General features: G+C 39.5%; 1 protein-coding gene across 2 annotated transcripts in view; it reads right to left on the minus strand.

The window, feature by feature from the left end:
* Positions 1-1,313: 1,313 nt before the first annotated feature.
* The window catches only part of hepacam2 (HEPACAM family member 2), a 101,079-nt gene continuing 84,159 nt past the window's right edge, over positions 1,314-18,233 (minus strand). For both annotated transcript variants that reach the window (XR_010017412.1, XM_063043840.1), the window contains 2 exons: positions 8,846-8,964; positions 1,314-5,971 (listed from right to left, as the gene is read on the minus strand). Coding sequence is in view for 1 of the 2 variants with exons in the window: in XM_063043840.1 (XP_062899910.1) it covers positions 8,866-8,964 (99 nt within the window). In the remaining variant the exon portion in view is untranslated. The remainder of the gene's footprint in view (positions 5,972-8,845; positions 8,965-18,233) is intronic.

An 18,233-nucleotide genomic window follows, 5' to 3' on the forward strand; every position in this document is an offset into this window, starting at 1 on the left:
GAAACCAGGGATGAATGCGGTTCCATTCCTCCAGCTTCATTTTCTGAGACAGACAATGTGTTTGTCTGTATCATGGGTATGTCTTTTAAATTTATAGGAATTGTACCTGTGTTTTGGAAGTCTTTATGTTTAAGAAATACTTTGTGTTTAGGAAATGGCTTGTGATTTGGAAATGTTTTATAAGATAGAAACCTTCTGTGAAAATTTGGAGGAGTTTAATAAAGAAATCCTCTGAGATTTAAACGTGTATCACTGTAAATAATTGACCTGTGTTTAAAACTACTTCGTTAGTTGGAATATCTTCTCCTTGGTAGGGAGAGGGGACCTACCACTTGAACAGTGGGTACTGGCAGCTTAACTCACTGTGGAGAATAAACAAGGAAGTAAACTAGCTTTTGAAGATTGGATTTTAGTTACAGTATAAATTCCTTTTAGAGAGAGTACTCATGGTGATTGTAATCCAATAGGACTTAAGGTCTTTGTTTGAGTTTAGAATGAACACACACACACACACACACACACACACACACACACACACACACACTCAACTGAACACCACTCTACTCCCTTTGCAGTTTTTTCCTCATTTCTTTCTCAATTCCTGCTAAAACATTGTTTACATTTACATCATTATTATATTGTAATTTGTCCTTTACTGTGCCTATTTTCTTGTTATTATTTATTGTACTGTCTTGCACTGTTTTGTGCACTTTATGTAGTCCTGTGTAAGTCTGAAGTCTAATGTAGTTTAGTGTTGTTTCATGTAGTCTAGTGTAGTTTTGTGTTGCTTCAGGTAGTCTAGTGTAGTTTTGTGTTGTATCATGTAGCACCATGGTCCTGGAGGATCGTTGTTTCGTTTTTACTGTGTACTGCACCAGCAGTTATGGTTGAAAGACAATAAAAGCGACTTGACTTGACTTGACTCGAATGTCATGGTCAGCAAACCGAATACCATCCCAGTCACTCCCGAAAATGAATTATGAATTCAAGCCCTACCCTCTTTAAATATTCCTTAACCTTTCTTTCAGAAAGATGCTTATTGACCTTCTGCCCATGGGCCCGTTAACTAGAATGTTATTTACTGAAGAATAGGAATTCAGTTTTGTTTCACAGTAGCAACATGATTACATACCACCATGAGGAGTATTCAAGTCTACATATCACCTATTTTAGGTAAGGATAATATTAAGACCATAAGAATAGTGTTAAAACTGCATAATTTGTATAATTATACCCTCAATATCCAAGTCATATACATAATTACCAGTGTCAATATACACATTTGTTCAGTCTTAACCAAGTGTTTTAGCTTCTCAAACAAGGCACTTTTATTTTTCACATTTACAGAAGTGATTGTATCTAATCTCAATGCAATATTTACAATTTACAAGTATAACATTAATAATGACGCCAGGACCAGTATATACAGTAGAAATTTTCTGATATTATAATTCTAAGTAAGAAACTAAGTTCTGAGTAGATATTGAGCCTGCAGAAGGATATTGACGTATAGTGACAGATGGAATGTAATATTGAGAAAAGTTCAGGTAATTCATAGTGACATAAAGAACAGAAAAATCAATATGTTTCTTCCCTGTCACTGATGTTCAGAGAGGTTTGGTACATCCATGGACATGAAATATAGGAAGTTAACATGCAGTTACAGCAAGCAATTAGATTAGTTTTATTTGCTCCATGTACGTTGAAACAGAGTGAAATACATCTCATGTCAAGTCAAATCAAATCAGTGAAGATTCTGGTCTCACTGCTTCCCTCTTAGGAGTCAAACCATTGATATTTACAATAAACCCACTGACTCCAGCAGCGACTTAGACTACACCTCTTCCCATCTGTCTCTTGAAACGATGTTATTCTTTTCTCTCAGTTTCACTTTCTCCACTCGAGATGAAGCTCCCTGTCCAGGACATCTGAAATGTCTCCTTTTTCTGGAAGTATTGGTTCACTTCTGCTATGGTTGATGGAGCCCTATCTTGCATCTCCTTTATTTCCTATCATCAGCTCTCACCCTACTTCCTCCCAGACAGAACAGCGATAGAGTTCATCTGGTATTATGTTTGACCTTATGGGCCTCTGTATCCTTCATCATTTCCACCAGGCACTTCTCATCCCCACCCCTTTCCACCTTCCTTGATTCTCTGGTCCACTTATCCTTCCACATTCTTCCTTCTGTTACTCCTGGCCGTTTGCCCTGCCATCACTGTAGATGTAACACTTGACCCTACACCTCCTCCCACACCATCTAGGACCTAAACTGTCCTTCCAGGCGAGGCAAAGGTTCACATGCACCTCTTCCAACCTTGCCTACTGCATTTTTCTCAATATCAGCAAGACCAAGCACAGACTCAGCCACCGCTTCACTGAACACCGATGCTCAGTCTGCAGTGGTCATCCCGATCTCCCATTTACAGACTGTTTCAAGTTCTCTCTCCATTTCCACACTGACCATCTGTACCACCAGCTGAAGCTCCAACACAAACTGGAAGAGAACACATTATATATAATCTAGAGAAGTCGACTACCCAATGGCACAAATATCAAGTTTTCCAATTTTAGGTAAATACCCTGTCCACCATTTTTCTGTTTTTCCTGTCCCTATCACCCCACCCCAGTTCTCTCCTCTCCTCTCATTCTGATCTTCTGGTTCTCCCATTTTTTGTTCCCCTCCTTCAGCACCCCGTTTACCCTCTTCTTTTAAGAACTTTGCTCAGGTTCTCCCCCTGCCCTTCCAATTCCAACTGCCGTTCACCTCTCCCTTCTCCAATAGATCCATTCTCCCCTCCTTTACTTGCCTGAATTCAGCTCTGGTAGACCTTTGTGTTGCTGTTTATCTCACTCACCTCCCTCTCACCTTCTTCCATATTTTATTTTTTTTCTTTTCTCTCTGTATGTTTTCACCTATCGTACACCTGCTGAAGATTAACTACTCTACTCTCTCTCACCTCCCCTACCTGGCATAACTTGCTGTCATCTTACTGTCCTACTCAGAGCACCAATCACTTCAGAATCCTCTCTTGCACCCCCCCCCCCCTTTGCTGACCATCTCAGTCCCGATGGAGGGTTTCAACCCAAAACATTGGAAATTTCTTTCTCACCACTGCTCAACCCACTGAGTTCATCCAGCAGATTATGTGTTGCTGCCTTTTTTAGCTCCCTGAAAATCTGTGATGCTGCCTTTAGTGAACTATACGCTTGAATTCCTTGGTCTCTATGTCCCATTGCATTCCCTAGTTGCCTACCATTCATAGTACAAGTCCTATGTTGGCTTGACTTTCAAAGATGCATTACTACACACTGTATAAAAATCCATTTGCCACTCAACAGCCCACTTCCTGACTGATTAAGGCCCCCTTGTAGTCTACAATAACCTTCTTCACTATCAACATTACCTCTTAATTTCATCAGCAAACTTACCAATCAAACCTTATGCATTCACATCTAAATCATTTACATAAATGACAAGGTCCTGACACTTAACACTGTGGCTCACAATGTTTCACTAGTTTTCATTCTGAGAGGCAACCTTCACCCTTTGTTTTCAACCTCTGTGCCAGTTTAGAATCCTCCAAACTGGCTCTCCCTGGATTCCACGGACCAAACCTTCCAGATCAGCCTGTCATGCAGAAGGTCTTGCAAAAGTCCAAATAGATAACATTCACTGCTCTACCCTCATTTACTTATTTGGTTACCTCCTTAAAGAACTCTAAAAGAATTAGCAAACATAACTTCCAACATATAAAGCCAAGCTACTCCTCCTAATCAGACTCGGTCTATTCAAATGCTGGTAGGTACTGACCCACAGAATTCCCTCCAGTAACTTCCCCACCACTAATATCAAGCTAAAAAACCTGCAGTTCCCTAGCTTGTCCTTGCTGCCCTTCTTCCACAGCAGAGCATATTAGCTACCTTCCAGTCTTCAGGAACTTCACCAGTGGCTAACAATGAAGGAAGTTCTGAAAGAATTTGAAAGTCGAGATACTTAACAGCTATTTCTTTGAGCTGATAAGTTTAGAACTAATTTAAACAGTCTTGGGATAAGGAGGAGGAATAAGTTGGGGAAAAACTTCATTTAGAGGATTATGATTCTTTGGAATTCTTTTACTCAAAATGTGTGATGTTCAGTCATTGGCTAATATTCAGGCTGTGACAAACAGATCATTGCATCAAGGTGTGTGAGAATAGGGGAGGAGGTGGTGGAGCACGGCTGAAGAAATGGCCAGTCATAACCTTATAGATTGTGAACTGGATTCAAGAGGCTGGAATCACATCATCCTGCTCCTTTTTCTTTAAAAACCATTCCTTGGTTCTTAAATTTGCCAAGAACAATCATGGTTATGAGATCATAATCACCTACATCACATGACACTGCACATAATGATGATGATGATTCTTAAATAATATAAAATTAAAGACAGATTTTCATAGAGTTTTTTTATCTCCTTGATGGATGCATCCTGAAGTACCTCTGCATATTTTCTACAGGTTCCTAAAACATCTTAAAGATAGACCACTGCAATACAGTGGCTCCAAAAGGGCTTAAAATAATTCTTGGCAATTCTTCTTCAACTGGTATTATAAATAATTGTTTTGATTTTTTTTAATCTGTAATTTTTGATTTTTTTATAGCTGCATCTAAAATTCTAATGAGAATTGACAAGGGATGTGGATCATCATAACGAAACATACAGAAAAAAGTGTAATTTCCTGAAAGCAGAACACCTCTTAAAAATATTATTTTTAAGTCTGTATATTTTATGTTTTGATGTTTTAAAACCTCTTTTAGATCACATGCACATGTTTACATATTATCCTGGGTCAGATAAATGTTCATGCTACTCCAAATGATACAAAAATCATGTAAATTGACTACTATATTTACATATCTTTAATTGTCTAGAAGGAAATATGTCCATTCAGAAGTAGTGATCTGTACTGTGTTGAGTTTGTCTAAACAACAGATTGGAATAGTTTCTTGGAGGAGGAATGACGAGGAACTTCTTTAGTCAGAGCATGGTGAATCTGTGAAATTCATTGCCACAGATGGCTGTGGAGAGCCAGTTATTGCATACGTGTATATTTTAAGCGGAGGTTGATAGGTTTTTGATTGCATGGGCATCAGAGGTTACAGGGAGAAGGCAGGAGAATGGGGTTGAAGGGAATAATAATTAATCAGCCATGATGGAAAGGCAGAGAAGACTCAATGGGCTGAATGGCCTAATTCTGCTCCTGTGTCTTCTGGTCTTATGTTCGTATGGTCTTGGCTTTTTGGGATCATTATTCATGTTGAGCACTCCCAGGTTAACTCTGCCAATGAATTCACTCCAACATTCTTGCTCTACTAACAATTTTATGATCCCTCTGGGTGAGTTAGGTTATCAATAAAATGTATAAAATATTAAATAATATCCAGTTTTGCACTGTGATACTGTGTCATCTAGAAACACCACTAAATAATTGAGTTCATGATTCACGTAAACTAATTATGGTTGGATTCAGTTTCGGATGTATCACTTTACAATTCTCCATAAATAAATGTATACAAGATTTCAATATACCTATATGTCTAAGATTCTCATGGAAAATGTAAACGAATCCCGACACAAAATGACAGTTTGAGTTTTAGAATAAATACATCTTATGGATAACAGTCAAGAATGAAAGATATTTTCCGACAATCTCATGTAGTAATTAACTTATTCCCTATTGTTTATTACATTTTATGCTGAAACTTCAAAAGTTAAATTATTAGAACTTTGCCGATGAATAAATGTTTTGCAAGCTGCTTCAGTGATTTTTCTTTTTTGAGAAGAAATGATTCACCAAAATGCTGGACAGTAAAAGGTTCAGCTTCTTGTTGTTCTGACCTTGGTAGTCTTTATAGTTTGTTGTCAAAACATACAGTCATAGCACAACTGTCGCAGTCTTCTGGCATGTGGGAAAATACAGCATCCAACTGGTAAAACACAGAAAAGACAAGTTTATTGTACTTCAAAATAATGTGTGTTCACAACAACTTTCCTCTCTTATTTTCAGCATAAGCAGAACACATTTATGTAGTGCCTGTGAATGACCAGCAGATTTAAATGGCATGATATGGTCATCAATAAATTCTGAATAATCAGGTAGAAACAGATTACTACCATTTTTTGAGTTTCAACCTAGAAATTAAATCACACCACACATTTGAAAGTATGAATTCAACTATAGAAAATGGCATTACACTTGATATTCAGGTTTTAACAATAGTTCTATGTAAACAAACACATGTATTGTTTTTTATTAAACCTCCTCTATGCTCCAATCACAACTTTTTAAAAAATCTCCACACATTCTTAATCAGAATGATTGTATTAATATTATTTAAAGATATCTTCCACCACAACTCATCATTTTAAACTGCTGGAAGGATTTTTAAAATGACTTCTGAGTACATTGGCTTGTGTAGACAGTGAATCAAACTTGGGCGTCACAGTAGCATAGTGGTTAACACGCTCTGCAGTACCAGCAATTCCCACCGCTGCCTGTAAGTAGTTTGTACGTTCTCCCCATGACCAAGTGGGTTTCCTCCAGGTGCTCTGGTTTCCTCCCACAGTCCAAAGGTGTACTAGTTGGTAGGTTAATTGCTCATTGTAAATTGTCCTGTGATTAGGCTAGGATTAAATTGGGGGGGGTGCTGGGTGGTGCGGCTCGAAGGGCCTGAAGGGCCTATTCCATGCTGTATCTCAATAAACAAATAGAAAGTTTTCCAGTACGGATCCCTATGATACACCACTTGACACATGCTTCCAATCATAAAACCACAACTCCACCATAAAACATCCAATGACAAGAGCAACTTTGGATCCAACTTCCTAACTTGCTCTGGATATCATGGGCTCTAATATTTTAGACCAGTCTCAGGTGCCAAACACTTTACTTAAATGCAGCACCCTCATTGTTGATAAGTGTTTGAAAAATTCAATCAAATTGGTCAAACAGAACATTCCCCTAACAAAAACAGCTGATTACCATCGATACCTTTCCAAGTATAGATTATAGCCATTCCTCAGAAACTTACCAGTGATGTTTTACTCACTGGCCTGTGATTAACGGTCTCATCCTTGCTCCTTTTCTGGAATAAAAGTGCCACATTTGCTCTCATCCAGTCAGTTGGGACTTCAGTTGTGGCCCGCGAAGATTTAAAATTCTCAGTCAGAATCCCAACAATCACCCCCCTTCTTCTCATAACAGCCTGGGACACATCCGATCAGACCCTAGGGACTGATCCATGTTTTCAAACCTTCTTGCATGGTGGTTAGCATAATACTTTCACAGCGCCAGCAACCCAGGTTCAATTGGTAGGGAGTTGGACATTCTCCTCAGGACTGCGTGAGTTTCTTCCAGATGCTCTGGTTTCCTCCCATGTTCCAAAAGACATACAGGTTACTACATTAATCTGTCACATGGGTGTAATTGGGCGGTTCACACTCGTTGGGCCGGTAGGGCCTGTTATCGTGCTATATCTCCAAATAATAATATTATTTATTGCCTAAATAATAAGATTGAAATCAACGAGGATGAGAGCGGAATGTGAGCGGGTGTTCAGTGCCATCTGCCTGCTTTTGACCAGTCACTCTCTCTCATTCTCGCTGATGCTGGAGGAAGGCGCCTGCATGTGATCAGTTTCTCTTTTGCTTTTGCTTGCTGCTCTCAGAGGAGGGTGCCTGCATTTGACTGGTCTCTCTTTCCTTCTCGCTTGATTCTGCCGGAGTCTTGGGTCTTGGGCGAGGTTTAATTGAAGCAATTTGTGGATTTGACTCTATGGTTCATGCTATGAAGTGTTTCTGGCTTCTGGATACTCGTTTTTTAAATTTTTTTTGCGATGTTGATCAGGGCAGATTGGCTCTACGGCCTGCAGACTGGCTCTATGGCAGTGCGCTAAATTGAATTGAACTGTACTAAGCTGAACATTCCTAGACTCTGCTGGTTTGATGTTGTATATTCTGCGCTTTTCACTCGTTTTTGCCACTTGCGCAATTTGTTCTTTTTTTGCGCTTTGGATGGATGATGTTCCTCTGAACAGGTTCCATTGTGTTTCCTCGTTTCGTAGCTGTCTGTGGGAAGACGAATCTCAGGGTTGTATACTGCATACGTAGTTTGATAATAAATGTACTTTGGTTCTTTGAATTAATGATAAACAAAAATAATAACTCACTTTTAATGTGAACTTTTCCTTCCCACATTTTCCAAATACAGTTCCCTTCCCCTTAGTGAATACAGACGAGAATCACTCATTTATGACCTTACCTATGTTCTCTGACACCATGTACAAATTTCCTCTTTGATCACTAAATAAGCCCCAATCTTTCTCAGGTTACTTTATTGCTCTTGATATACTTATAAAATACTTTGTTATTTTCCTTAATCATCTGCCAGTGGTACTTGGTGTCCCCTTGTTGCCCCCCTAATTTCTTTTCTATGCACCTTGTTACAATTTCTACACTGCTATCTGCTTCCGCTCATTTTAAATTCTCTATAAGTTATCACATGCTTCCTTTCTTTCCTTTAACCATCGCTTGATATTCTTGACATCCAGGGTTCCCTAGTTTCATTGTCCTTCTCCTTCAGCCTAATGGGAACACCTTAGCCATAAACTTTCAATTTTGAATGATTAACTATTTGTCAGATGCAGAGTTACCTGCAAGAAGTTGCTCCCAATGTAACTCCATCCAATTTTGTGTCCAGACTTCAAAAAAATTGAGATTTTGACCCCAGCAGCCTGACTGTAATCTCTGCCATATAAGTTTAAGGAATTGCAGTACTAGTTCAAAATGAAAGCCACTATTACCTGTTGTGATCAGTCCAACATCAAGATGTTTTTGGCGTCTGGCAAATAACTTCATAAACTGTGTGGATGTCTGGTACTCGAATAATATCGTACACAGTGCTTAATTTATCTGGTGGAACCTGAAATGTATTAAATGAACAAACATATATATTTTTTAAATTAATTTAAAATTAGTTCACATTTAGTAAAGAAATATGTCATATCCCATAAAATAACACCTTATACATATTAACTACAGCATTTTAACAAAGACTTCATCCACATTTTATTGTTTTTTCATTAACTATTCCCATTTACTTTAATACACCTAGGTCTAACATAATTCTGTGCAAGATAAATATTCAAAAACAATATTTAATTTTAAAACAAAACTATGTTTAGTATTTTATATTTGTTAAGTGCTCAATGCACTTTAATAAGAAATGGAAAAAGAGCAAAATTAAATCGGAAGTATTTCTCTTTGTCTACCAGAAGTGCATTGAACTGAGGGGTTTCATTAATGCTGAATGCATTATAGAATAGGCCCTCTCCAGTTAATAGAAAGGCTACGTTCTGTGAACCATTTGTAACCCAGACTGTTTGTAACTAGGAAATGTGGCCAGACACAAACCAAGATCCAACTTCCCTGCAGCCCCAACAGCAGTTGACCGATCCATTACATTTGACTCCAAGATGCTGATTCATATGTCCAGACTGTACATGTCTGGTGTTCATAAGCTGGGGGTAGGGGGGACCTGTGTCAATGTTAAATGTTCCCAAGTCATGGTTAGATTAAACCTCACACTGCTCTACCACCACAGTACGTTTTTTACCAAATACAAATGCACTTTCACAGTGATGTTTCTGAGCAAAATTTGGCCAATTTTTAATCAAAATCACATTTATTATCAATAACTTGGATGATGTGAAATTTGTTGTTTTGTGGCAGTGGTACATAAAATTACTCTCAATTGTTAAATAAATTCACCTACCTATAGAGAAATGGGAGAAAATTTTTCAATTACTTAGCTCTTCCTCTATATGTGCTAAACATATGCTGATACAATTTAAGGTAGTGCATAGGGCCCACATGTCTAAAGATAAACTAGCTCGTTTTTACTCCCATATAAATCCTATTTGTGACAGATGTCACTCTGAGGTGGCCTCTTTGGCTCATATGTTCTGGTCCTGCCCTCTCTTGGAAAACTTTGGAAGATATCTTTGAGATCATTTCAACAGTTCTGCGTTTCGATTTACAACCCCATCCTATTACGGCAATTTTTGGTTTGCCAATAATAGCCCTTTATCCTCTTCAGCCTGTCGTATTATTGCATTGGTTACATTAATGGCCAGAAGGTCCATTTTATTGAATTGGAAAGAGACCAATCCTCTTCCTACATTTCAATAGTTTTCTCAAACTATATCATGTTTAAATTTAGAAAAAATCAGAAGTGTCATTTTTGATCCTTCGGTTAAATTTGAAGAGACTTGGAAGCCATTTATTCAACATTTTCATATGATGTAGTTTGACCTCTTCCGAATCCTTTTTATTAACTTAGAATATGTGAATAGAGGAGGGGAGTTGATGACATTAATGAATGTATTCGATCTAATATATTGGTTCAGCCCTGTTTTGTTCTGTTCGGTTTTTTTTTTGTTTTTTGGGGGTTTTTCTTTGTGATTTTTTTTTTTTAGTTTTTTTTTCTCTTCATGATTAATTATATCAAGAGTTTGGAAGTTTACTACACTTGTACTCTTTGTAGTTTCTCTTGTATATATCTATTATCAATAATGTAATTCCAATCTCTTTATATCACTATTGTTATTATGTTTATGAACTAGAAAACTAATAAAAATATTAAAAAAGATTGTTAAATAAATAAATAGTTCAATAAAAATGGATTAATGTGGTAGTTCATGGGTTCATGGACTGTTGAGAAATTTAATGGCAGAGGGAAAGAAGCTGTTTCTGAATTACTGAGTATGGGACTTCAGGCTTCTGTACCTCCTCCCTGATGATAGAACAGTTTATTTCCCAGATGGCGAGGATTCTTCATGATGGATGCCACCTTCTTGAGCATTGCCCCATAAAGATGTTGTTGATGGTGGGGAAGGTTATGTCCTTGATGGATATAGTTGAACTCCATGAGAGGAGACAGGAGTCCTAATAAAAAATTAGCTGCCGTGGACTTAAACATTCGGCCTCTATTTACATACAATTTCTTAGTCTGATTTTACATTAAAACTTGTTAATAAATACTAGCGAACTTTGGGAAGAAGAGAAGTACAGGAGGTTTGAAAGAAAGTAATTTTGCTGTAGAACATAGTGAAAAGATGAAATATACTAAAAAATAAGCAGTGCATGTCAATCATTGCAAATATTGTACAAAAGGCTACGGTTTCCATTATAAAAAGGGAATATTCAATGTCACTGGAACTAACACATGAACTGTTCTCAGATGTAAAATTTTTAATTTCATGTCATAGGTTGAATTAAAATCAAGTGCAGTCTTTCGGTTTTGGAGATTTAAAGGCCAGATGATGACTGGAGTAAATGCACAGATATCATTAAAAACCCATTTTAAAGCCATTCATTCCATCCTGGTTTTTCTATCTCTACATAAATTTCCACCTCCACATTTAGAATGAAAACAACATATGGAATTTATGCAACACACATAAAAATTGCTGGTGAATGCAGCAGGCCAGGCAGCATCTATAGGAAGAGGTACAGTCGACGTTTCAGGCCGAGACCTTTCGTCAGAGCTCGATGAATTTAATGCAGAAAAGTGTGAGGTATTGCACTTTAGTAGTACCAATCACAGTTGGTCTTAAAAAGTGAACAGTAGGGCATTGAGGAGTGTGGTAGAACAAGGGAATCTGGGATTACAGGTCCATAATTCAGTGGAAGTGGTATTACAGGTTGATATGGCCGTAAAGAAAGCTTTTGGCACAATGGCAGTCATAAATCAATGTATTGAGTACAGAAGATGGGATGTTATGTTCAAGTTGCATAAGATGTTGGTGAGGCTTAATATGGAGTATTGTGTGGAGTTTTGGTCACCTACCTACAGGAAAGATGTAAATAGGTTTGAAAGCATACACAGAAGCTTACAAGGATATTGCTGGGTCTGGAGGATCTGAGTTATAAGGGAAGATTCAATAGGCTAGGACTGTAATCCTTAAAATGCAGATGGTTGAGAAGAGATTGGATAGAGGTATACAAAATTATGAGGGATATAGATAGGGTATTTCCAAGCAGGCTTTTTCCACTGAGGTTGGGTGGAACTACAACCAGAGGTCAAGGGTTAAGGGTAAAAGGTGAAAACTTTAAGAGGAACTTGAGGGGAAACTTCTTCATTCAGAGGGTCGCATGAGTGTGGAATGAGCTGCCAGCACAAGTGGTGCATGAAAGCTCAATTTCAATGTTTACGAGAAGTTTGGATACATACATGGATGGTAGGGCTATGGTGCCAGTGCAGGTCAATGAGAGAAGGCAGTTTAAATGATTTCAGTAGGAACTAGATGGGCCGGAGGACCTGCTTCTGTGCTGTACTTCGCAATGACTCTATATATGTTTGTCTTACTTAGAATCTTTATAAAAGAGAAATGTTGATAGAAAATCTAAAAGGATATAATTTGTTTAATAAATCTTGTATTTGTAGGTCACCTGCTGTAAAATAGGACTTTGAGGAAATAGCAGTTTTTAGTGCCAAAACTGAAGTTTATCCTCACTATTTCTTACTTGGAAAGTATATGGAAATATTCATATGATCTTTAATATTAACAAATTAAATGTAATCAAACCATTTGCCATGAAAATTATGAAGGTGTTGCAATGGGCCTGTCCCCTATTATCCTGAGTAACTGCATAGGAATCTTCTACTTCATAGCTAGTCATACAGGATTGAGGATGACTTGCTTCCACTATTTCTACAGAGCAGAAGATGATTACATATGAGTTCCTTCAACATAAGGTGGCTTTGTACACCAGCGACCGTTTGGTCTTTGCAGAGCAAGAAAGGGATCCATTGGAAATATGTCGAAGACAAATAGAGACCAGGCAGGGTTGCGTATCCCAGCGCTCAACGGTCCAAGTGTACCAAACAATCTCAGTGGAGTTGCACTGGTGACTTGTGAGATCTGGCCACCAACATAAAGGCTGGATGTTTTCAGCTCAGATAAGAGCAGCTGATAGGTAGTTTGACGGTAGCGATCAGCAAACCTCTCCACTATTCTAGTCACCCTCTAGATGGAAAGAGAAGTAAATATGAGCAGTTAATCCTACACCATTTACTTAGCATTTTATCCTATCACTATGGATCATGAATCACTGGAAGACTCTATTCCATACAACTGTGGAAGTAGAAATATTGAATACAGTGGATTCCAGTTAATTGGGCCATTGATTAATCAGGGACTCCGCTTATTTGGGACATCTCTTAAAGAATAAAACACTAATCCAGAAAATACCTGGGATTCCCTTCATTTATTTGCAACATAATGCCATTTAATTGGGGCAGTAGACTAAAGCTGAACAGTTTCCAACTAATGTCAGTTATAAGCATTTATGTGGCCATTAGACATTACACTGTGCTCAGAGTGAGCAGCTTTTAAATAGCATCAGTGGTGTGTGCTTGTCTTCAAAAGCAGCAATTTTTGTCACTAACAGTTGGCGGGAAATAAGTAGGAAGAGAATTCAGAACTGCAGTTTCAAGCATTCAAGCTTTCAGATGCCAAAAATGGCCAGAAGTGAAAATGAAATTATTTTACTTCTTCAACAAGTTAGAAACTATGAAGAATTTGAAGTTATCTTGAATGTTACAATGAAAATGAAGATTTGGAGGATGTAATCATCGATAGCACTGTATGAAGGCAGTCCATTATCTGTACTAGCCGTCTGCACTGATTTTGTCCATTCAGTCATCAAAAGAACACGGCCATGTACAGTGGATAAACTGTTAGGTACTAATACAGCTTTAAAGTGCTGCAGAAGTGTCAGTACGTTGTTCTAATTCATTCGGTATTTCATTTTAATATATAATTTGTTACTCATTTAAACAGAAGCTTGACTTTTTTTATACCTTTTTAACTATTTCCATGAAACTTTTGCTAATTGGGCCAAAATATACTGGTCTGGATGTGTCCCAATTAACCAGAGTCCACTGTATATCAAAGCAAAGGGTGACAGAGGAGTATGGGTAGAGATCAAGAAAGTGAAATTGAGGCCAACATTACATCAGTTATGATCTTATTTGATAATGAAGCAATCCGAGAGCCACAGAGTCATACAGCAAAGAAACTTAGAAATGCAACACTAATCCCATTTTCCTATATTTGTCCACATCTGTCTATGTTATATCTAACCATGTACTGTGCAAATACTTTGAAGTGTTGCGATTGCACCTGACTCTATGACCTCCTCTTGCAAGTAGCTCCATGTACACACTGCCCTGTGTGTTAAAGCGTACACCTTGGATCTTCTTTACATATTTCAATTCTCACCTAAATCCTCCCGGGAGGGGGGAGAAGATGGCGGTGCGATGGCAGCACGTGCGGCCACTTCGGTGATGATATCTTTTATCTGTCAAATAGGGGACCGTGCACAATTCTGATTTGATGGAGACAGACATGAGAGCACGGAAGAACATCCGGAAAACTTCTGAAATGCCTGCTTCACTGCCGCTGCTACTGTGTGGTAATCGGAATCTCTGGAGCTGAAGGTCCCGAAATCCTCGACTTTGCTTGTTTCAGCCAACGGGGAGAGGTCGAAGGCACTCGGCAGAGGATGGCGCTCAGGAGGCTGTATCCGAGAGGCTGATCGGAAGCTCGGAGTTTTCGGACAGATGGACTCAGGGTCAGCTGTGGTCGACTGCTTTCAAGGTATCGGCAAGTTGACGGTGCCTGGAGGTTTATGGCAGGGAGTTGCTCCCTTTTCCCGCCTGCTATCGGGGACTCGGGAGTTGATCGACTCAGGACTTTGTGTCTTTTTTTTTACTGTGCCCATGGTCCAAGGCGCTCGGCGGAGGATGGCACTCAGGAGGCTCTTCATCGTATTATGGTATTGTTATTGGTGAATCTTCATCATATTATGGTATTGTTTTGCACTGCTGTAACTATATATTATAATTATGTGGTTCTGTCAGTGTTACACTTTGGTTTGTCCTGTTTTCTGTGATATCACTCCAGAGGAACATTGTATCATTTCTTAATGCATGTATGCATTTCTAAATGACACTAAAAGAGGACTGGGTGTTATCATAATCTAAAAAGTATCCTCCAGTTTTAGACCCCCTGTCCTTGGAAATAGACTGTGACAATCTGCCCTATCTAGGCCCCTCACGTTTTGTAAATTTCTATAAGCTCACTTCTTAGTCTCCTGCCTGTGAGAACAATCCCAGCTAATCCAATTTCTCCTTGTTGCTAAACCCCTCCATTCTAGGCAGCAATCTGGTGAATCTCTTTGCACTATCAGATCATATTTGTAATGCAATAACCAGACCGCACATAATATTCCAAGTGTGGCCTAACTGAGGTAACAGAATCAGAATCAGAATCAGGTTTATTATCGCTGGCACGTGACGTGAAATTTGTTGACTTGGTAGCAGCAGTTCATTGCAATACATAATATAGAAGAAAAAAGAAAATAATAATAATAAATAAATAAATCTTATTCAGTATACTTTATAAAGTATATGTATATCAAATAGATTAAAAATTGTGCAAAAAACAGAAACACTATAAATTATTTAAAAAGTGAGGTAGCGTCCAAGGGTTCAATGTCCATTTAGGAATTGGATGGCAGAGGGAAAGAAGCTGTTCCTGAATTGCTGAGTGTGTGCCTTCAGGATTCTGTACCTCCTACCTGATGGTAGCAGTGAGAAAAGGGCATGCCCTGGGTGCTGGAGGTCCTTAATAATAGACTCTACCTTACTGAGACACCGCTCCTTGAAGATGTCCTGGGTACTTTGTTGGCTAGTGCCCAAGATGGAACTGACTAAATTTACAACCCTCTGCAGCTTCTTTCAGTCCTGTGTAGTAGTACCCCAACCACCCCCCCCCCCACCCCGGCCGCCATACCAGACAGTGATGCAGCCAGTCAGAACGCTCTCCACGGTACAACTATAGACGTTTTTGAGTGTATTTGTTGACATACCAAATCTCTTCAAACTCCTAATAAAGTATAGCCGTTGTCCTGCCTTCTTTATAACTACATCAATATGTTGGGACCAGGTTAGATCCTCAGAGATCTTGACACCCAGGAACTTGAAACTGCTCACTCTCTCCACTTCTGATCCCTCTATGAGGATTGGTATGTGTTCCTTTGTCTTACCCTTCCTGAAGTCCACAATCATCTCTTTCGTCTTCCTGATGTTGAGTGCCAGGTTGTTGCTGCAGCACCACTCCACTAGTTCGCATATCTCACTTCTGTATGCCCTCTCATCCCCACCTGAGATTCTACCAACAATGGTTGTATTATCAGCAAATTTCAGATGGTATTTGAGCTATGCCTAGCTACACAGTCATGTGTATACAGAGAGTAGAGCAGTGGGCTGAGCACACACCCCTGAGGAGGAGAAGTTATCACCAATCTGCACAGATTGTTGTCTTCCAGTTAGGAAGCTGAGGATCCAATTGCAGAGGGAGGTACAGAGGCCCAGGTTCTGCAACTTCTGAATCAGGATTTTGGGAATGATGGTATTAAAAGCTGAGCTATAGTCGATGAGCAGCATCCTGATATAGGCGTTTGTGTTGTCCAGGTGGTCTAAAGCCGTGTGGAGAGCCATTGTGATTGCATCTGCTGTTGACCTATTGTGGCAATAGGCAAATTGCAATGAGTCTAGGTCCTTGCTGAGGCAGGAGTTCAGTCTAGTTATAACCAATCTCTCAAAGCATTTCATCACTGTCGATGTGAGTGCTACTGGGTGATAGTCATTAAGGCAGCTCACGCTATTCTTCTTAGGCACTGGTATAATTGTTGCCTTTTTGAAGCATGTGGGAACTTCCGCTCGTAGACGTGAGAGGTTGAAAATGTCCTTGAATACTCCTGCTAGTTTGTTGGCACAGGTTTTCAGAGCCTTACCTGGTACTCCATCATGACCTTCTGCCTTGTGAGGGTTCTTCTCTCTTTAAAGACAGTCTAACACCGGCCTCTGAGACAGAGATCACAGGGTCATCAGGTGCAGCAGGGATCTTCACAGCTGTAGTTGTATTCTCCCTTTCAAAGCGTGCATCGAAGGCGTTGAGTTCATCTGGTAGTGAAGCATCACTGCCATTCATACTACTGGGTTTCGCTTTGTAGGAATTAATGTCTTATAAGCCCTGCCAGAGTTGTCATGCATCTGATGTCCCCTCCAACCTCATTCAAAATTGTCTCTTCGGCTTTGAAATAGCCCTCCACCGATCATACCTGGTTCTGGTACAGGCCTGGATTGCCAGACTTGAATGCCACAGATCTAGCCTTCAGTAGACAACGTACGTCCTGGTTCATCCACGGCTTTTGGTTTGGGAATGTACAGCAAGTCTTTGTAGGTACACACTCATCCACACTGGTATAATGAAGTCCATAACAAATGCAGCATTCTCATCCAGGTCCGAAGATGAATTCCTGAATACAGTCCAGTCCACTGATTCAAAGCAGTCCTGTAGGCACTCCTGTGCTTCTCTTGTCAATATCTTCTTGGTCCTCACTGCTGGTGCTGCAGCTTCAGTCTCTGCCTATCCTCAGGGGGTAGAAGTACAGCCAGGTAATCAGACATCCCAAAGTGAGAACAAGGAATGGCACAGTAGGCATTGTTGATGGCGGTGTAGCAATGGTCCAGTGTATTGTTTCCTGTGGTACTTGCAAATGATCTGTTGATGGTAATTGCTTAGTGATTTTTTTCAGACTGGCCTGGTTAAAATCTCGCAGAACATTGGTGAAGGCATTAGGATGCGCTGTTTTGTGCATGTTGATCCCATTGCTCAGATCATCTAAAGCCCGATTGACGTTGGCCTGAAATGGAATGTGTACTGCCACCTAAGTGACCCTGGAGAACTCCCGTGGGAGGTAAAAAGGACGGCACTTAACTGCTAGATATTCCAGGTCTGGTGAGCAGAATTGGGACAGCACTGGTATATTTGTGCAGCAAGAAGAGTTGATCATGAGGCATACTCCACCACCTCTGCTTTTGAGAGACTCTATAGATCTATCCTGACAGCGTGTAGCAAACTCGTCGATCTGAATCGCTGTATCCGATACAGAAAGGGTTAACCAAGATTCCATGAAACAAAGGACACACATGATCCTAATGTCCCTCTGATTCAGCACCCTACCTCCGAGATCATCTATTTTATTCAGCAGAGACTGCATGTTTGCCAGCATGATGGTCGGTATTGGGTGTTTAAAAACCCTTTCCTTAAACGCACT

This window comes from Mobula hypostoma, chromosome 3, assembly GCF_963921235.1.
Source record: "Mobula hypostoma chromosome 3, sMobHyp1.1, whole genome shotgun sequence".
Lineage (NCBI taxonomy): Eukaryota > Metazoa > Chordata > Chondrichthyes > Myliobatiformes > Myliobatidae > Mobula > Mobula hypostoma.